Source organism: Lepidochelys olivacea, assembly GCF_965140295.1.
Source record: "Lepidochelys olivacea isolate rLepOli2 genome assembly, chromosome: 9".
Classification (NCBI taxonomy): Eukaryota; Metazoa; Chordata; order Testudines; family Cheloniidae; genus Lepidochelys; species Lepidochelys olivacea.
This window is the reverse complement of record NC_140419.1, coordinates 74,378,419-74,399,951: the sequence shown is the minus strand read 5'-3', so window position 1 is coordinate 74,399,951 and position 21,533 is coordinate 74,378,419. Positions and strand designations below refer to the sequence as shown.

The 21,533-nt window shown below is 39.7% G+C and overlaps 1 protein-coding gene across 1 annotated transcript in view; it reads left to right on the top strand.

Annotated features, from left to right (window-relative positions):
• Positions 1 to 18,699, top strand: part of LOC311526311 (connector enhancer of kinase suppressor of ras 2-like) — a gene marked incomplete at its 5' end in the record, with an annotated part of 376,450 nt that extends 357,751 nt beyond the window's left edge. The window contains 5 exons of the mRNA XM_084639211.1: positions 11,818 to 11,888; positions 15,276 to 15,376; positions 16,798 to 17,305; positions 17,683 to 17,882; positions 18,362 to 18,699. Coding sequence (XP_084495337.1) covers positions 11,818 to 11,888; positions 15,276 to 15,376; positions 16,798 to 17,305; positions 17,683 to 17,882; positions 18,362 to 18,577 — 1,096 coding nt within the window. The 3' untranslated portion in view covers positions 18,578 to 18,699. The remainder of the gene's footprint in view (positions 1 to 11,817; positions 11,889 to 15,275; positions 15,377 to 16,797; positions 17,306 to 17,682; positions 17,883 to 18,361) is intronic.
• Between the last annotated feature and the right edge of the window lie 2,834 nt (positions 18,700 to 21,533).

The following is a 21,533-nucleotide window of genomic DNA, read 5'->3' as shown; positions in this document are numbered from 1 at the left end:
AGAATCTTTTGGTCAGCAGTGTCCATCGGACCACACCTGCATACAGAGTGCCTTTATGCCATTCACCTGCATAAAGGGTAGAGCAGGGTCAACATCCTTCCATTCCTTCTTACCACCTGTGGCCATGAGATGGAACTGTGAGCAGTGTTTTTACTCTTGTGCACTTGTGAATTTAAAAAGTTTTGTAAACAGTTGTTCCTTTAGGCTAGTTTAGTACTTAGGTTAGTGTAGGATTTTTTCTTAAGTTTCCATTTTTTGGTTACCAAGCTTCTTCAGCCTTCATAACTGAACAACAAACTCCAGATTCTAAGTATCACGCCTCATGTGAAGCAGGTATGACCCTCAATGACAGTCACTCAAAATGCTTATTTTGCCTTGGTAAGGGGCACATCATGGACAAATGTTCAATTTGCTGTTCATATTTTTTTAAAAACCCACAACAGAGAAGAGAGACTCTCCTAAAACTTTTTCTTCTGGACAAGTCTATGAAACCACTTCTAATCTGGGTAAACAAAATCTGCCCAGATCTGAACAGTCCTCGAGAATTGCTGTGATGAGCACTGGCTCTGCAGCCAGTACCAGGATTCCAGCTGCTTCAAAGCATTCCTTTATGTTTCCTCGTTTCAAGTCCTCTTCACTGGCTGACGGGGTAAGGCTCAGCACCACTCTTCTAAAAAGAACAATCACAGGTCACCATCTGAGGTACCTAGCAAGAAAAAGAGGGAGACATTGCCTCATCCTACCTCAGTTAAGGGCAGCACAAGGATGACTTAGGTCCCTCAGGCACCGAAAAGATCCCCAGTGTCCACACTTCAGTACCAGCTGAAGACCAGCTTCACTTAGTCTCTGGTGCAGACCCTGCATATTTTTGTAATGAGTAAACTAGAAACAGATTCAGAAATCTAGTAACCAGAAAGGTAGTTTATTTTATAAAGTTTCAAGGAACACATTATTTTTTAAATTTTTTAAATTTTTAATTAAAGGTACTAGCTGCAAATTTCAAACAGGTCATTATAGTTAAGAATACCACACCTTCTTCAAATATAGTAATACTGTTCTTGGAAATTAGTTTTGTTTCTCAGGAGATGGTTTGTCATTTGGAAGAATTATTTATTTCCATTTTTAAAACATACCTAACTAGGAGTGTCCATCCCATGATCTGTGCACTTCTTCCAGTTTTTAAAACACAATAACCAGCAACTACACTGAAACACTAACATTCACTGCCAAATACACTCATCATTCCTTCCTACCCTAATGAAATTGTCACAGTCTTCCATGTTATAAAGTGACTATGAAACATAAAAATGGTGATTTCAAAGGATAGAATTATCTGAAGAGGACACAGTGTGTAGTACTCATAGAGTCCTAGACCATATTTATACATTATGTTTGTCAAAATTTGCTGTTAATAGCTCTTGCTATTCAAGTTTAAAAGAAAATAGCTCATGTTCAGATATGTACCATTAAAATATTTGTTTTTTAAACTTCTAAAATGTTAGCCCAATGTTGTCTCTTCCCAGACCAAAAGGAACCATTTCTAATAGTCAAAAAGAACATTTCTAATTGTTCAGATTTTATTTCCATTCACTTATTGGCTGCTATTGAGAAAATGCTCAAAAGTATGACAATTAGTCCCAATGGTGATGGTCATTTTTATGACAACTTTCTGGTGTTTTATTTGGTTTTAAATTTTCTATTTTATGATCATTTATCTTGTATTGTATCAGGAGTATTACATTGTATCTGGTGCTCAGATACCATAGGAATGAAATTTATTAAAATGTAGAGAGATGGATTTTATTACTAATGTAGCATCTTGAGTGCACTTGAAGTAAAAAGTGAAGAATATATGGATGCTTTATTTATAAAGCTATCCACTAAGAATTGGACTGAGACCATCCACTCATTGTGGCCCACTAAAACAGCTATCAGAAGGCAATGGCTATCGGTCACTACCAGCTGGAGCCAAATATAAACTAGTGACCCATACATAGAGGACTGTTTCGTCCAGTCCCCTGCTGACAGTTTAATAGCTTATATAGTGAATTTGTTCAAACCCCAAAGGAAGAAAAGAGGATTCTAAAAATGTCAGTGGTAGTTTGTTTCCATGAGTAATGGTAATTCTGTATGTCAGTGACTTTTCTCGTACTGCATTGTAACCTGAAGGTGGGATTTATCCCACCAGCATTAAAGCTCCAGGTCACTGAGCTTTTTTTTTGAATCAGGAGAAAGAACCATCTTATAGTAATTGATTTTGTCATAACTCCCCTTAAGCTATAAAATGACATAGTAAAATTTCTCCTTGATTCTGATATCTCCTTTAGGACTGAATAATTGGACCTACCAGAAATTGTTCATTAAATGTCTCTGATTTTCTCTACTTCATTGTTTTCTTTTGATTGCTGGCAGGGCCATTCCTTGCAGTCTTTTTATTACCCTTAACTTAGAAATTGAAAAACCAGCTCCTGAATTAGTGTATCTTAAAAGCACTGCTCTTATATCAAGGCAAGTGGTCTCCTCCAGCAGAATTGAGGAGCCTCAAGGGGATGGATCCGAGAGCCATAGGGATCACACTTACTCCTCTCCTCTTTTCCAGCTTCCTTGTTTTCTCTTTATCTGTTTCTCCTCTGGTGGAGCATCATTAAAACTGAGCCAAAAATAATTTTTAAAAATGGATCTCTTCTGCTCCAGACACCAGAAGAAATATCTTGCAACTCCTACATCTCATTCAGATGGACTGGCCATCTGATACATGATTTGACTTTCTGTGCCAGAAAAGCCAATAAAATCAGGTGAGGTAGGGCAAGGTAAATTCTTATAGCTCTCTTTTGGCTCTGGTTCTCTCATCTACAAGAGATGCCTCTGTGTGTTCCTGGGAAGACCAAAGACGATCTTACTGTGCAGGGTCCAAAAGTGCAGGATCCAGTCAAATTCCTGTTGACAGATTGGAACTTGAGAGGGTGAACCTCCAAGAGTGTGGATCATATCTGGAAGACCTTCTGTCTCTTTCAATGTAGGTTACTTTTTAAAATGCAATCATCTTCACCAGAAGGATCCATGAGTTGATTGCATTCTGTATCAAAACGCCTTTTTCTTTAACTTCCTTTATATCATCTAGTACTCAGGTCTACCCCAGAATTCCTGCCAAAAGTAGTTTCTCTTTACAATTTCAATCAAAACATCTTTTGTCTAAACCTGCTCATCCTCAAGAGTCCCAATGGCTTTGTCTGGTTGTCTACAGAATCATCAAATTCTTTCTAGACAGGACAAAATCCTTTAGGAAGTCAGATGCCATGTTCATCTCTTAATCTTGGCATGAAAAAAGCCTCAAAACATCTAATACAACCATTTTCAAATGGATAAGATATGCTAATTTAGAAGGTTATATAAAGGCTGGAAATACACCATCTTCAAGTCTCAGAACACATTCAACAAGTTTTATCTCTATATCTATATTTTTTCACGAGGTCTGCAAAGTGGCCCTGGGCACCCTTTGCTCTGGGGGAGGAGTAAATTCACTTATTTCCATGGAGCAGCTTGCTTTCCTCTGAGCTATTCTAGTTGGCAAGTGGGCTGAAAGAAAGAGGGAATCTGGGCTCCTCCCACTTCCTGCTTCTCTTCTCCACCTCCCCACCCCACTTGCTTGCTGAAAGGAGTAGAAGGCAAAGAGTCCCTGCTCTCCCCAGCATGGCCAAAGTCACAATCAGAGCAGGGGGCCTAGCAAAAGAGTAATGGCAGCCTTGTTCACCCCTATTCCCCTCTGTAGCTAAGTAAAGGCTTTGACAGACTAGCCATAATAATCTAATACTTTGTGTCAACTGAGGAAAGTTGTATTGTTTATAAGAATAACTGAAATACCTAGAATATTTCAGATGTATGCATTTTGCACCTTTGTTCCTAGAATTTACTGTATTTACTGTTCTTCTTTTCACCCACCTCAGGTTATATTGTATTATGAGGCATGGACAATGTGATAAATTTGGCAAGAAGAATTTTTAAGTGATTAATAGATTCCAAGGCCAGATTGGACCATTGTGATTATCTAATCTATCTGACCTCCTGTATAACACAGGCCATAGAACATCGCTAAAATAATTCTTAGAGCATATTGTGACGTTACACCCCATATTCTTCATAGAAATATGGTTATGATATGAATATGGCATAACTATGATATATTTCATGCAAGATGGCTCATGTAAGATATAATTGGAATGGTTATGATTTACTGAATGTGATTATTCAATTTGTATACATGTGTCATTTCTGTATCTAAAGTTAGGAATATTGACTATGTAACAATTACAACTGTCTGTGTACTTGGGGGAACACTCACCAGGCCATAGGCAATTGCCTCCTGAATGACCCATTTAAGAAGAACAATAGAACTCTAAAGATACTAATCTCTCTCTTTCCTGAGAGATGTCCTCGGATGTAGCTGTGACACTACCAGGTCAGGTGGTCCTGTCACTTGATACAAAATACCACCTTGGACATTGCTGGAACTTTTTCTCTGTAGGCGGATGGGGATGAAACAAAGGTTTCCCACCTTAGGTAAATCCTTTTCAAGGCTGGGGAGGGGGTAAATCTGGACTCTCCTCCATTGCCTAACCAAGAAGAAGGACTTTCTTAAAGAGCCTGAAGGGACAAAGGAACTAACCTGAAGGGAAAAGCAGGGGTGAGTCCAGACTGAGACGGGGGTCCAGTCTATAAGAAAAATAACTGCAACTCTAAGCTACTGAAACTCTGCAACTTACCTAAAATAACATTTAGGGTAAGAAATTACTTCTTGAAACCAGACTCTTTAAGATCTTAAGCTTAGTATGCATGTGTTGTTTTATTAGCTCAGTAATCTGTTTTGTCCTGTTTGCTATCCCTTATAATCACTTAAAATCTGCCTTTTATCGTTAATAAATTTGTTTTGTTTATTATTAAACCCAGTTTGTGAAATTTCTAACTGGGGCAGGGGTAAGAAGTTGTGCATATCTCTCTTCATTTTGAGGGAGAGGGCGAATTTTTATGAGCTTGTGCTGTGCAAATCTTTTTATACAGCACAAGACAGTATTGTTTTGGGTTTATTCCCCAAAAGGGGTGTGCCCATGAGCACTGGGCGAATCCTCTCTCACACAGATGACTTCAGTCTGTGTTTGTAGTTGGGTGTGGCCCTACCTGTGTGTGTGCTCAAGAGGCCAGAGAGCCTAATTCAGCAAAACAGGAAGAGGGAGTCCAGGCTGGTGGAGCAAGAGGGCCTTAGTGAAACCCCAGTACCTCAGGTGGCAACCCAGAAGCTGGGGGGGGGGGGTCTAACCTGTCACAGCAGCATAGTCAAGCAGGGTAATGTGTACAGCTTATTGCTTTGAAATACTGGTGTAGATTTTAAGTGAGTTTTAAGTGTGTTGGCTGGAGAACAGACAAAGTGGTTACTGGTTTGTTATTTTCTGTTTGCTTATTTTGGGTAAGGGAAATAGGGGCAGAAAAGTAAGAAGAGTGAAAGTCAAGCTACCAAAAAGTTGGAGCTCTACAGATTGCAAGTAGAAGAAAATGAGGAAATGCATAAGAGACAGGTGGAATTAAAACAGATGGAAACTGAAGCAGAAGCAACCAGGCAGAAGTTAGCTTACGAGAGAGCCATGGAACTGAGACAGCTAGAGGCTGAGGAAGCCCGAGAATGGAGAAAGCTGGAGGATGACAAAGAATGGGAAGCAGAAAATACCAGACAAAAGACAGCACATCAGAGAGCCCTGGAACTGAAAGACAAAGAACTGAAGGAAAAAGAAAAAGAGGAAAAGCATCAACTGGCTATGATGGAGTGGAAGAGACAGAACCCTACACCAGCGAGCTCCACCTCTCCAAAAATCCCCAATGGGAGAAGCTGTGCCCTCCTTTGATGGATGGCTGCCCATCACTGGTAGGTAAGGGGTTAAAGCCACCCTGGGGAGGCTGCACAGGAGGCAGCCAATGACTAAAAGGCTTATAGTGCCAGCCAATCAGAAGACGCTTTATTGGAACAGCCAATCAGGGCCAGGCTGGCCCATATAAGAAGGTGCTGCTGAGCAGAGCAGAGGGCAGAGAAAACTCCCTGGAGTTTGAGGGAGGAGGACCATGGACAGAGCAGTGCTGGGTAGGGTCAGCAGAGTATGAGACAGCTCCAGGCTGATGGCTGCCAAGCTGAGGCCCTGATACAAGGGCAGAGTTGGTTCTGGGGCTGCGGGGGAAGTGGCCCAGGGAAGGAGACAACAGAGTTGGAGGAGGGGCAACACATGGTGGCCAGCTATAGGGTCCCTGGGTCAAGTTCCAGAGTAGCGGGTAGGCCCGGGTGTCTTCCCCCCCTTCCCCGTTGCCCCCACTTGCCACTGAGGGGAGTGGCCAGTGAATGGACTGTAGTTTGCCACTGAGACAAGCGGCTAGAGTTGGAACTGCGGTTTGCCACTGAGGCAAGTCGTTGGACTAAGGACTGTCGGTCCCCTGTAAGGGGGGAAAGGACCGACCTGGACACCACTGGAGGGCTGTGTCCAGAAGAGGATGACGTGGTCCGGGGCGTGACCCTGGTCTTGGAGGTGGAGACAGATGAGATGATGGATGAGACACCACCTGAGAAGGGCGTACTGGCAATCCCCAAGCTAATTCCCCAGACGGCCAGCAGGAAGCACTGCAGTGGTGCATCCAGCCGCATTACACCTCCATACAGTGAGTCTGGGGACATTGCTGAATATTTCATCACCTTTGAGAGACTGTGTATGCTCCATGTGATTCCTGAGGATCAACAGGTGATCACTTGGGTTGCAAAGTTGACTGGGAGAGGTCTGGACATAATCAATAAGATGCCAATTGGTGATGCTGCGGATTATGGTAAATTTAAGGAATTGGTTTTAAAATGGTTTCAGATTACACCTGAAACATACAAAATTTAGTAGTAAAATTTAGAAGACTTAAGAGAGAGTCTGGTTTAAGTAATGCGGTTTATGTGAATCAAATGAGAGATCTGCTGGATAAGTGGGCAAGGGGAAAAGGTATTACAAGCTTTGAAGCAATGTGTGATTTGGTTGCTCAGGAACAGTTCCTGAGTATGTCTAATGATGATGTAAAACAGTGTTTAGGGGATAAAAAGGTAGAGATGATTGAAGAACTTGCAACTTTTGCAGATAAATGTGAACAATCTCAAGCACCTAGTTGGAATAAATCACAGGCAGAGGGGTTTTAGTTGGTGGGAAGCAAGGTTCCCAATTTTCCACTGGGAAGAGGGAAGGTGGATGGGAGGCTGGACACTCACCTCCCCACGTTAACTCCTCCAGTCCTTGTCCCAAATCTCCTGTAAAAGCAGAAGAGCCACAGAAGGTGCTATCATTGTAATTCCACGGAGCACCTGAGGAATAAATGCCCTATGCTGAGTGAGAACAGGCAGCAGGTAACTCATGGAAATGCTGCTACCCATAGCACAGAGGCACCTCAGGCAGTTGCCACTTATCATACACAGTTTGTAAAGGTTGCCACTGCACAGCCAGTTTGACTTAGTTGCAAAGTTTTGGAACTAGGGATTTTGTGGTGTAATAAATAAATAGCATTCCACCAGTTCAGTAACCTTTTCTTATTGTGGAGGATGGGGGAGGTTGATAAAATCAGATGCTGGAACACTGTCTCATTAATAAGAATTATGGAAATTCCCCTTCATGATTATCTTTGACACTAGTACACACTGCATACTAAGGAAGTTAATCAGACTGAAGCTATAGTCCACTTTCACTAACATCATTTTTACCTCAAATCTAATGCATGTAGCTAGCAAATGATAGACTACTCCTTGATAACTTTTTATTCTAATTCTTTCAATTTTGTAATTCTGTAGTACAAATAAAACTGAATTGCTTAAATTGTCTAAATTTTCTCTTTAGAAATCTCTCAATTTTCTTTGGAATTATATATAGTGACATGGTCTGTAATAGAATATATCTAAATACAGTACTTTTGATAAACTTGATGGTCATACTGTCTTAATTCAAAATTAGTCCCAAAATATTAAAAAAAATTGATATATTCTATAATATTAAATAATGTAAGTTGTTTCATATCTACTCATATTGAATCTAAAAACCTAATTTTATTCAGACTACAAAAGAATAAAATGGCAGTCCTTCCAATGTTTAGATTATTGAGGTAGAATGGGGTAACATCTGTAACTACAGTTTTGCTTCTGTCAATTTAAGAGAAAATTTTTCAGTTTTCTTACAGTTCTTTTGGAAATTTTAATGCCTCTGCATGATCTTCACTATCATCATGTTTGTAGCCTGTGATAGGGCCTTCAGTGGCCGGGCAGCCTAGCATTTGGATAGGGGCTGGAGGGCAGAACCTGCCCTCCTTTCCCTGAGGTCCTGGCTTAGAGTCCTGGGCCACTCACACCCCTAGACAGGGGAGCTGGATCTTGCTCCCAGCCATGAGTGGGAGGCTCAGGACCTGTTGTAAATCCTTTAGTTTGGGGCATGGCCCTGCTAGTCCAGTTTCCCCATGGTTGGCGATTGGCAGTAGAGATCCCCCTTGGCAGGGGAAGACTTACTTGCTTCCAGTGGCTGCATTGGCAGGGAGGTTGCATCTGTGCCTTCAGGCAGACACACAGAGAGCTCCTACCTCTTCACCAGTCAGCCCCTAACTGAGCCAGGCTACCTTCTTTTCTCCCCCTTCCAGGCCTGGCATTGGCTTCAGGTATAACGGGTGAGGCTAACTGAACGCAAAGGTTTTCTTTAATCCCTGCTGTGCCTGGCAGCTGCCTCTCTGCTCCTTCACATAGCCAGTTTTGCATAGACTATACATATTCATATTAGTAACTTTATTCAGTACATTCATGGTGTTCCTGTGAATTTAACGTAAGTTTAAAGTTTTGGTAAATGTCAACAAAAATAAATTATTATGCCTTTGTGACTGAATAATTTTCCTTCTCTGAGTCATATCAATTATATTTCCTGGTCCTGCAGTCCTTATTCAGGTGAAACTCCAACTGAAGTGAGTGGTCATTTTGCTTGAGTAAGGACTGATGGATGATAATTTATACTTAGCTAGCAAAAAAATGAGATCAGTATCAGGTCATAAGTGTCTAAAGACAAACAGTAACAGTATTTTTCTAAAGCAAGACACCAATAAAATTTTTAAAGGAAAAGAAACGTGACAAACCTCTCATATAATTACATAAGTGAGAACTTTTATATTCACAGTCAGTGCCATATTATGATATGTAATTTCACGATTCAGGAACACAATTTTAAAATTACCAACACTAATTATTAGTAAACAAGGGGAAATGTGATTTCAGTTATTGCGATAAATAATAGCTTTTGTCAAGAAAAGCAAGTATCTCACAAATTATAAACATGCCTTTTGTTGAATGAACTTGTATTGCTGGGTATTATAGTGGAGAAAATGTTAAAGAACTGTTCATTGTTTAAAAATTACTTCTGTATGTTCTTGAGATCAGTTATTTGGGATGGCAAAGCAAATAAATTAGATCTCTGTAGGCAGTTTTAACATTTGCACCTGATGTTTGTGAAAAGTGATCTGCATTTTCATTCCTATTTCTAAATTTTCCACCTTTTTTCATTTAATAACAATAATACTTAACGTTTTAGTAGGTAGTTTTTCATATCTTCACAGGTCTACAAACAAATTAATTTTCACAACACCCCTGTAAGTCTGAAAATTAAGTTGGTCATTGTCCTTATTGTATACCTGAGAAAGCTGTGATTCAGCTAAATTAAGTGGTTTGCTGAGGACCACATAGTAAGTCAGTGACAGATCCAGTATTAGAACAAAAGCATTCTGACTTACAAGTCCTTGCTTAAACCATTAGACCATTTTATCTCACTTCTACATTGCCTTCTTTTTATGGTAGCAATGACTTTTCCCTCATTTTATATCCCCTTTCATATGCTGTACCATCAGAATACTCACAGATTCAGTGAGTTAGAAATTTATTGTTGAAAATTGTTCACATTTAAATAGGAAAGAAGTATATTAAACTATCTTTCTTCATGTAACTTACACAAAAATCAACGTTCTTGTAATACATATGTTATTCATGAACGTTTGTCTTATGAGAAGCCCTTGAAGGGTAATCTTGTCACATGGCTAATAATTTTATCCTTGGTTGATTAACTGTATCAGTGTCAAGTTGTGCTATTTAAAAAAGGGCAGAATTGCTTCCAAAAAGCATGTAATCTCACTGTATAAGGAAACTGCTATCTTTTAGACAGCTGTTAAGTCTTTGTTGATTAAGGAAATATTTGAGGCTGCAGCCTGATTGTTCTCAATTTCTATTATGAACACATTTTTAATATTTCTGAATGAGAGAATGCTTTTTAGTTATCAAGAGAAATCTGGCATAGAAAACACTGATGTTCATATTAGGGTTTTTGCTTCATCCATTGTGATCCTGATGTTTCATTATTGCTGAAAATTGGCTGATTCATTCAGTGTAACATGATCATTCTATATGCAGGCAAAAAGAAATGAATTACACTTGATAGAACTCTCCAGAAGGAAGTCTGTTTCAATCAAGTATCTTTACCTTCTCTCTAATTCTGTTCATTTTTTTCTTTTTATACGATTCAAGTAAATATATTGTATAAATACAAACTTAGTGTATTTCAGCGAGGATGGAGTTTGGAGAATTAGTCCCAAAATATGCTTTATCTAATGGTCTGGTTTTGAAAATACCAGATCATCTTGTTAAATAAGGAGCTGCTCAGGGATAAAAGAGTAAATGTGTGTGCAAAATTGTAGCATGTTGTCAGGGTAATATCCCTTTATAGATTATATTATTATTGATGCTGTCAGGGTATATTTCTTTCTGGATAAAAGCAAAGCCATAATCACAGAAGATAACAGAGATCAAAATTTTCTTCCATGATTCCAATCGTATGTACACCTAGACTGATACTTCAGAAGTCAATCATATACTACAGTCTCATTTTCACTTTTAGCTTTCTGATTCTACAAGTACAGAATTTTCTTTCATAATTTATGTCTGTATGAAATCATGAGCATCTTTCTGTTTTTATTTTAATACTGTCTTGTATTATCACCATGAATGTACCATGGATGTCACCATGGAAAATACTGTTGTTGGTTTCTGAAGTAATTATTACTTTGGCAGTAGGTGCACCAGCAATTGATCTGTCTTTGAGCCAGTTCTGTGGGGCCATAAAGGGATGCAAAGGCCCAGAAACAAGCAGAGGGGGCCTCAGAACCAATGTAGTATGTTCCCCTCCCCGAAACCATGGAAGCCCTTCCACACAAGCACTATGCAGTTAGGATTCAATGGATATTTGATTACACTTGAAGGGGGGCAAACTTAGGAAGCCTCTGCTCTATACAGCATGCTCCCCTAAGTATCCAATGGAAATATGTATAAAAAAGGAGGTGTTAATTAATTCTGCTATTTGCAGTGTTAGCTGGTGCGCTGTGTGTTTGCTGCTCCATTTTGGTGGCGTGATAGACCATTGGCATCCTGGCTCTCAACAGTGCTAGGCTGGCACAGTTTGAGTTACAGAGAGACGCATAGAGGCTCTGGTTCTCCATGAGCTGTGGATTGAGATCAGATTTCTCCATGGCTCCTCGGACTCTGTGTACTTCAGTGGCTGCATCCTCCATGTAACCTCATTACTCTGATGAAAGTATAAGTCAAGTTTTTCTCAGTTTGAAAACCATTGGTTTTTACACTACTACTTCTCTTTCCTCTGTTTTTTCTACATTATAAGAGAATGTAGGCCACAGCATTTACCACTGAAGAGTCCTTTAAATATTCTTCTTCCTTGTCTATTATTTTATTAGATGGATGAACCGTCTGGGACTTGCAGCCATTGGTTATACACCTGATGACAAGGATATTCGGCCAGATGAAGGTACGGCTTCCGTGATTTTAATCAAAATTGACTTAGAGAGGTCTGAGAAGAAAGAAAGGCTCCAAAAATGCTTCTGTTTATTGAGTCAACTCATGATTTGGTCATAAATCACAGATATCTCATGAGTTCTTCATTAATGTAGGCAGTACCTTTTAACTATTTGTTTTCATAGATATGTGTAATCCCTTAGAAAATACATTTAACTGTGCAAACAGAAGAAAAAATGAAATCCAGAATGATCATTTGAAAAAGCAAAGAACACAGTCTTAAGGCAGTCTTTAGGAAAACAAGCATGATTAATAGAATTGCTATTTTACATTTAGTATAAGAATGCTAAGTGAAAGCAGATGGCTCTGCATAGGTCTCTGTTAGTGCCATCAGCTGTGCTAATCCCTAATGGGAGAGTGACATGGGCATAGGGCAAGTTGCACTTTAAACTCCTTTTAGTTCCTCTTGAGTGCACTCTTCAGGTGACTCCTTCACCTCTCTTGGGGTGGAACCCCAAAGTCCAACCACCCTTGGACTAGATTTCTGGGTTGCAGCCCTGATTCCAAACTGTGTAAACACAGCAGGCCTAAATGTACTTGGCACCTGCAAGGAATTTTCTCTTTAGGAGTCTGTGATCAGCAACTGATTAAAGAGGCTTAAAAAGTTGCATCAAAACAAACATATTTTTGTTCACCCAAAGATACATAGTAAGAAGGATAAAACAACAAAAGGTCTATATACCTCATTCTTACATCACTTTATTCTTTCCTTGCAAGTGCTGGGTAAGATCCACTCAACCCAGCCATTCCTACTCCTGGCTGGGAGTGATAGACGATCGCCTTTGCAGTATTCTCTGTGTGTGTCTGTCTCTCTGTCAGAGGCTCACCTCCTGCCACTGCTGCCGCCCAGCCGCCTCTTCCTCCCGAGGCTGAGACATTGGTGGTTTAGTATCCCCTTTGGTCTCAGGTTTGGGCCTGAGAAGAATAAACCTTGCTCTCTGACAGTACCTTATTTTTGCCATTGTTTCATTTCTTGTTTGTTTCCCCCCTAACAGTCTTCTTTAAGTTAACTCCTCAAAATTAGGCAGGATAATATCAAGCCAATAAACTCAGATGCAAGCACATATGATCTTCATTAAAAATAATACAAACAACTCCCTCATTCTCCACAGAGAGACAGAGTAGTAGCCCTGCCCCCCATTTCTCCATCAGCCAGCAGAACAGGTCACACACAGATGGGGTGAGGAGAATGTACTCATTTAAAGAGAAAATAGTAAACAGGAGAGAAAAATGAATGGAGAAAAAGTGTACTTTGTTTTTACATTATGCAGTCCAGATACAGTCTTTTATATCATCACGTACAGATTATGATAAAATACCCAGGAAGGAACATTTCGACAATAGAATGACTTGATTGATTAACTGAATATTTTGATATTGCAGTTTGTAAATGCTTTTGTCTTCTGTGGAGGAATATGGAACTCCTTTCTGATTATTACTGTTGGGGAAGAGAATTCTACTATAAGTACAACATGGACTGCCTGATTTGACAGGCTACTGGTATACTCCTTGGGTGAGTTTTGAGGCATTGGGCTGAAAGTGAAGTGCCTTTCAACTATCCACGAAGTATGTCCATAGCCAGCTAATGAACACAGTGATACACACAATATGGCTCATTCATTATAAATTGCTTTTTTAAAAGAAAAAACTCAAGCCAGCATTTTTAAAAAACACTTTTGAAATGTTTATGCTTGCTTGTGTATATGTCTAGGGGTAAAATTTTCAAAAGTACCTAAGTAACTTAGGAGCTTGAATTCCATTTTCCAAAGTGACCTAGTCACTGCAGGGCCCAAGTCTCACTGGAAGTCAGTGGGACTGAGGTTCCTAAGGTTATGCCTACACTGCAAAAGAAATCTCATGGCAGCAAGTCTCAGAGCCATGGTCAACTGACTTGGGCTTGTGGGGCTTGCGCTATGGGGCTAAAAATAGAAGTATAGACATTCCTGCTTATGCTGGAGCCTGGGCTCTGAGACGTGGCAAGGCAGGTGGGTCTCAAAGCCCAGGCTCCACTCCAGGCCTACACTGCTATTTTTAGTTCTATAGTTCAAGCCCCCAGAGCCCAAATCAGATGAACCAGGCTCTGTGACTCACTGCTGTAGGGGATTTTTTGCAATATAAATGTGCCATAAGTGTCTGAGGACCAGATTTTCAAAGGTGCTTAGGGGCTTGAAGATGCAGATTGGTAACTAGTGGGATTTTCAAAAGTGCTTGAGTGGGTTATGTACTTAACTCCCTGTGAAATCAATGGGATTTGGGGCTTAACCTGCCTCGGCTCTTTTGAAAATTGCACCAGGCACCTATCCATGTCTTAAGGGAGTGGTCACCAACCGGTAGATTGTGATCGACTGGTTGATCCTGGAGCCTCTGGTAGTCGATCGCAATCTCTGGCCGCTAAAAGTCCGGTGGTGCAGCGGGGCTAAGGCAGGCTCCGTGCCTGCCGTGGCCCTGCGCCACTCCCAGAAGTGACCATCACACTCCTGAGGGGGGACAAAGGTCTCCACGCGCCGCTCCTGCCTGCAGGCACTGCCCCCACAGCTCCCATTTGCTGAGAAAGGGGAACTGCTCCCATTAGCCAAGAACTGGGAACTGCAGCCAATGGGAGCTGCGGGGGCCATGCCTGCAGAGACGGGCACCATGCGAAGACCTCTTCCCCCACCACCAGAGGCCACAGGGATGCGATGGCCACTTCCGGGAGCGGTGTTGGGCCGAGGAAGGCAGGGAGCTTGTGTTAGCCCTGCTGTGCCACTACCTGAGGTAAGTGCCACCTGGAGGGAGCCCGACTCCTCCTGCACCCCAGCCCTCGGCCCTGAGCCCCCTCCTGGAGCCAGCACCCCATATCCACTCTTGCACCCCAACACTCTGCCCCAGCCCGAAACCCCCTCCTGCACCCAAACTTCCTCCCAGAGCTTGTTCCCTTCACTCCTTCCTGCACCCCAACACCCTGCCCCAGGCTCATCCCAGAGCCCCTCTACACTCCGAACCTCTCAGCCCCAGTCCAGAGCCCACACCCCTGCCCCAGCCTGGTGAAAGTGAGTGAGGGTGGGAGAGAGCGAACAATAGAGAAGTGGGGATGGCCTGAGTGGGGCGGGCTTCAGGGAAGAGGCGGGGTAGATCCTGGGTTGCACTTAAATTCAAAAAGTGATCTTGTGCATAGAGAGGTTGGAGACCACTGTCTTAAGGCATCTAAATATCTTAGAAAATCCACCTCTTAGACACTTCAGAGAATGGGACTTACCTTGTCTATATCAGAGAAAAAGTGTGTCATTTATGCTTTGAAAATGTTGCCAATACTATCTTATGAGTAAATATTGCAATGAAACAGAGAACATTTTGTTACCAGATTACTGGAGTGAAAGTGACCAGGATGATATTGATGGCTCTTTAACCCTGAAACAGGAAGGTCCTTCAACACTATGTGACACCTACCATCGAAAACCCTCAGTAAGTCATGAATAGTACATGCTGTATAAGGCCAAGAAATACATTTCCATGCTTCTTTGATTAGTATTTTGCTTGCTTTGTAATGGCATCTAATTACATCATGAGCAGAACAGAGGTGGTTCTCAGCTGTAAATTATGAGAATATTATCATTTCTAATGGCTAAGAGCTGGAGTGAATGTTCTGAAAATAAGAAATGGAAGCACATAGAAAGAAGAGGCTACTGCCGTCTTACTCTGCTGTGTTTACCTAGTGTGTTTAAGTCAATTTTTTCTTAAAAAAAAAATCCAATATGAAAGGAATATATAGATTTTGACTCCATTATGAATAAAATGTTTTGTACTTGGGTCATCTCTATTAACTGAGAGTTTATACTGTATCTACAGTGTTCCATATTTACTGGAAATTAAGATTTTTAGATTGTATTCATACAATAGTCATCTGGAGGAAAAATATTTTATTTATTAGAAACATATCTTTAAAGACAAGTTTCTTTCAGTATATAGCATTGTGTAAAATACCCATGGTATTTGCAATATTTTTCTTAAGAGGTGTTTTAAAGCAAAAAATAGCTGATAAAAGTTGTGTACAGTGTATGGGCAGGTTCTGGTAGCTGATAAAAGCATTGCTGCTATACAGTACATGGGTAGGCTGTGATATTTAACCTTTGTTTCTAAGTGCAGATAGGACTGTTCTCTATTTTTCTTTCAGATTTTTCTTCAGCGTGAATGACATGATCCACACACAACCAGAACCAAAGAAAGAGTGACTGAGGCAACAGCATCACATGGGTGAAGTTCAGACTGATTTTCACCCATGTGATGCTGTTTTATCAACCGGGATACAGGTTAAGCCCCTCCCTTTCTGTTTTTCCACTTTTTTGCCTTTCTCTTTTTTTTAAATTAAAATAGTACAAAGACCAAGCAGAATTTAATTAAAATAATTTGGATAAGCTCAGCAGTTCCCTAAAATTTAAATGTTTTCTTGGGTGCTGAAGTGTCTCTTTTTTTTTTTCCCCTGTTTGGCTGGAACATCTGCCCTTTGAAAAGAAAGGAAATCCAGTTATGGTTTCTTTTGAGGGCTTCCATGTCTTTCTCACAACACACCGCTGGACTGGGTGTAAGCTGGGTAGGTCTTTGCAAAACCTATACCAGTGCTATCCTGTCCTTTCCAGCAGGAGTTACTCTTGGGCAGAGAATGTGTCAAAACAAGAATAGGGAGTGGTTAAAAATGTAGTGCTTACATAAAGTATTACACAGTTAGTTATGTCTTGCTTGCTAAGAGTTTATAGTGTGACATACCAAAATATACAAATCAGATCATTTGGTTAGTACTAATCATATACTGAACTGTATCTGTTGTGGTTTGTCAATGTCTAGTCACAATTATGTCTTTATAATCAGATATTTTCATTCCTTCTTAGGTGAATTCTTCAAGTCCATTCCCTGAACTGAAACATGGTCGACACTTTTCAAGCGAATCTACCTACTCCTATTCTTCTGCGGAGGATTCCCGACAAGATGCCACAGGAAGTACACACTCATCAGGATGCAGACCTCCCTATCGAGAAAGGCGCTCATGGCAGGACCTGATAGAGACCCCTTTAACCAGTTCTGGCCTCCATTTTCTTCAGACTGTTCCTCCTGAACCAGAATATGTGAGTGGCCGACCTGGAATGTCACCAGAGAGGCGAAGACAGGCAACATTACCAGTCCAAAGACATCACAATCATGAACGAGATGGACCTTTCCCTTTGGTGGAGTGGCAAAGGGGATATAGTTCACATAACAGGCCCCAGAAGCAACGTAGTCAAAGCCTTCCACGAAACAGAGATGTCAGGGGCAAAGGGCGTGTAAAGTCTTCAGGCATAACAGAAGAGAAGCCTGAAGAGAAACTTCTTATTAAAAAGCAAAATAATTTCTGTGAAGAAGGTAAGATTTTGAAGGGACTCTGGCACCAGTACTCACCACTGACCTCAATGGGAGCTTTGCCATTGACCTCATTGATGAATGATCAGGCTTTATATGAGTATCTTTGTGGCAGAATTATAATTTCCAAGAAAAATGAAAATATGGAGATTGCATTAGTTACTACACCGTAATTTTGGTTCAGAAAGTGTATGTACATTCTGATTCCAACTTTATTGTTGATCAGAATGTTTTGGTTTTATCAATTCTCAAATCGGGAAAGGATATTAGGTGGTTATTCCATAGGAAACTTTCAGAATTCTTGAGCTTTTCAGGATCTTTCATTACCCTCCCATCCAAAGTTTCCTGGATTGTTAAAAAAATTATAATTTTTTTTCCAGAAAACATAAAGGAAATCAGGGAAAGTACAGATGGTCTGCAAGAGCTGTACAAGTCTTTGGAACAAGCCAGCTTGTCAGCCTTTGGAGAGCAGCGTCCTTCTACCAAGCAGGAATTCCGGAAGTCTTTTGTAAAGAGGTGCAATGATCCAATTATCAATGAAAAACTTCATCACATCAGAGTTCTCAAGAGCACTTTAAAAGTAAGCTGTTACCATTAATGTTTATGTTCAACATGAAATTGTAACAGTATAGCTTCTTAAAATTTTCAGTGTATGGACTTTTATTTTAGAGAGAGAATTAGGTCACAAGGAAACTTTGGCCGTACTGAGAGAAACAGAAGATAGGGGACAGTTGCCAACCTCACAACCATTGCCAGTATTTGACACTCTTGTTTCCTGTGTCATGGAGGATGCCAAGGACTGAATTGTCAAGAAGACCTCATTTACTACGCTTTTACAATTACAGATGGTCACTGTGGAATCATGCCAATGGATATAGGGAAGATTGCCTTGCACTGTGTGAGCTGTAACAGTTCTGGGTATAGATGAAGGACCTTAGTGTGCATTGCAGTTGCTCTAGCACCTTTTGTTAGCACTCAAGGACAAATAAAAGGCCCAGTATAACATGTCACTTAAATTGTATTTCTGAAATGTGCTGTGGTTTTTTTGGCATTTGACAGGCAAAGGAAGGGGACCTGGTAACTATCAACAATCTTCTGGATGATCCCAACTTGACATCAAAGAAGTTCAAAGAGTGGAAGCTAAAGAACTATGAATTTTTCCTGGACATTTGTGAGTACAGCGCTGCTCTGAAACCTCAAAATGGAGCCGCTGAACTTGTAACCCCTGCACCGCTGCTGACACACACACATTCATTCATTGAAACACATGTCTGACAGGAGTAGCACCGTGAACCCTTGCTGGGTGCCATGAGAAATCCAATATGGCAAACACTGTAATATTTGTAAATGTACTCAGCGGTATTGTAAATAACTTGGATAAGAGAATAGTGCCACAGGATGCCTACTACATTGCATGAGAAATATTATTCTGTTCTGAATTACTTTGTTTGCTATTATCAACCAACATGCTTATCAAGTTCTGCATTAGAAAGAAGCAGTGCAGGAGTGTAATGGAAAATATATACCAGTATATTTATTTAAGGACTGTACTAAAGCTAAGCTTATAGTAATGAGTTCTTACAACCATTTTATATATTTAGATATATATTATATGTAAACATATCTACGTATATAAAAGGTAACATAGTAGTTTATATTTATTTTTTAAAATACCCTAAAATTCACCTTTTCACAAGTTTTTCTTGAAGGAAATATATAAAAAAAAAAATACACTGGCCACTCTTAGGGGTGCACATTTTTTTCCAGCCTTTCCAAGCAGTGGTAGCTACCATCTTTATGAAATTAGAGAAGACCAGAGTAATAAAAAAAGTAAACTTAACCACTTTCGGGTGCCTTACAATGTATAGTGTATATATCCAGCAAATAGACTCTCCTTTGGCCCTATGAGCATACTGTACATGCCACTTTGATGTTGTGCTTATTTTTAAAACAATGAGCTTTCCTTTAAAAGGAGTGGCCATAGGCACGCAAGCGTGGCACAGAAGAGGTTAAGACACAAGTAGAACAAAGCTGGTTGTTCACTGATGCTGTCACTTGAACTGACTTTTCTATCTACTTTGAAGTGTTTTGTGGAAAAAGAAAAACATCTGCTTCTGAAGATGGTAGCTATGGCAGTTTTCAAAATCGCACCACTGTGAATTTAGTGCCACAAACCTGTGAGTCATAAAATTATTAAAATATTGTTATCTGATGCTTCAAGACTGAGAATTAAGTAAAAGATTCTTGAACTGATCAGTTGTTTGTATATCAGACTGTCATATAGAGCTGGGTAAAGAATTCATATTGTTCAAAATTATTCACCATATAATTCTTTATCTGTAGATACTTCATGAACAAGTTAATTGCAAGTGTTCAATTCAGTATTTGAAACTCAATTTGTATTAATTAGTTTTAAATGGATGCATAAAATCACATGGTTTCTTTCTGTTCTCTGCTTAGAAACTTGAAGATTCAGGTTTTTGGAGTGAATATTTGCATTTATGAAAACAAAATCTGCTTTCCATAAATATTCTCAAATACGCACTTAAAACTCAAGTTTCTGCAAACATTCCTGATAGTAAACTTATTTATTAGAATATTCTCAGAAAGCAATTTCATATATACATTTGAATAAATATTTGCAGAAAAATGTATTTGCCCAGTTCTAGTTTCACAGAGGGAATCAAAGTGTAAAGTTCAAATTATTTGTTGTGATATGAAATGGAAAAAGATGGCTCTAGGAGATAAATTTACTTTATAGAGACAAGAATTTAGTGAGAGAGCATCCTTTTGTTTGGTTCATTTATGATACAGTACCTGAAAAAAAGGAATGCTACTCAGACTTATTTTTCTATCACTATTATACCACCATTTATTTGAACCATAGTGGACACAGTGGTAAAAAAATTCACCCTGAAATAATTCCAGGATATAGTTATATTAGTAGAAGAATATTACTGACCTTTATATTGGGTTCTCGGCATCACACCAGCTCTTGAATCATGAAATCATTGCACTACAGTTATAATTACATTTGGATAGAACATACAAAATAAGTGCATAGCAATTAAGTCCATGCTTGGTCCCATTCAGGTCAATGGGCCCGTAAGCATGGGCTTAAAAGGGTATGATCTTGCTCCTGTTTAAATTAATGGCAAAATTCCCATTGTCTTCAGAGGAGCAGGATTAAACCCTAAATGCTCTGCTGAATAGTGATGGATTTAAGCATGCACTTAAAGTTAATCCTGTGCCTAAGTGCTTTGCTGAATTGCAGCAATAATGAAGGTGCAGGGAATAGACAGAGAAAAACTTGCCATCATACATTCACCAAAATCAGAGTTGTGATATTCATGCAAACAGTAAACACAAATCTGAATGTATTTACTATGTGAACATTTTAATTAGTGCACCACTGAATAGAAAGAGCATGAGAAGAGAGTTCTTATCTTTCTAACTTTTGTTCATATCAGATCTATAAATATAGATATAAATATGTATCTCACTATTTTTTTATTCCTGTCCTCCATATGGTGTGGGAGGAGTATTATGTATTGAAATAAGCAATGGTGTAAGGTGGAAAAGCCACTTTGAAACTGTACTGCATACTGTACGTGCATTAACAAGAAGCTATAGATGGTCACAAAATACTAATTAAATGGATTGTGCTTTTGGTGTTCTTACTGAGATTTTCTCATCTGCATTTTGGTTCAAACCCAAACCACAGTCTGTGCTTTTGTACTAAGATTTTAAAACAATGCTCAAGAGGGATTCCATTGTATTGTAACCCAAAGATCGGAAAATGCCACTTGACTGGAGAATATGTTAAATGAAGTCTTTGGTAAACATTCAAAAGTGAACTTACACTCTTCTTCTCAAATATTAATTGGATAGAGCTAAAATAGAAAGAATATTTTTTTTCTAGTGGATATGTGCCTCCAAAAATAAACAAAAATGGTAGCTAAAAAGACTGGATCGCAACCTTCATTTCTCAGAGGGTTTAGTATAATTAAAAGAAAAATAATCAAAGATATTTCTGAAAGCTAATGAGTGGCTGAGATTAGTCTGGGCCATAAAACTAATCCCTCCCATGGCTAAGAGATCACAACTTCTTTTGATCATATTTTCTTAAAAAGCTTTCCTTGGCATGAGTCTATTCATTTTGAAGTTCTAGTGATATGAGTCTGTATTTTACTCTTGGAGAGCCATCCCCATTAAAGAAGCTAAAATGTGT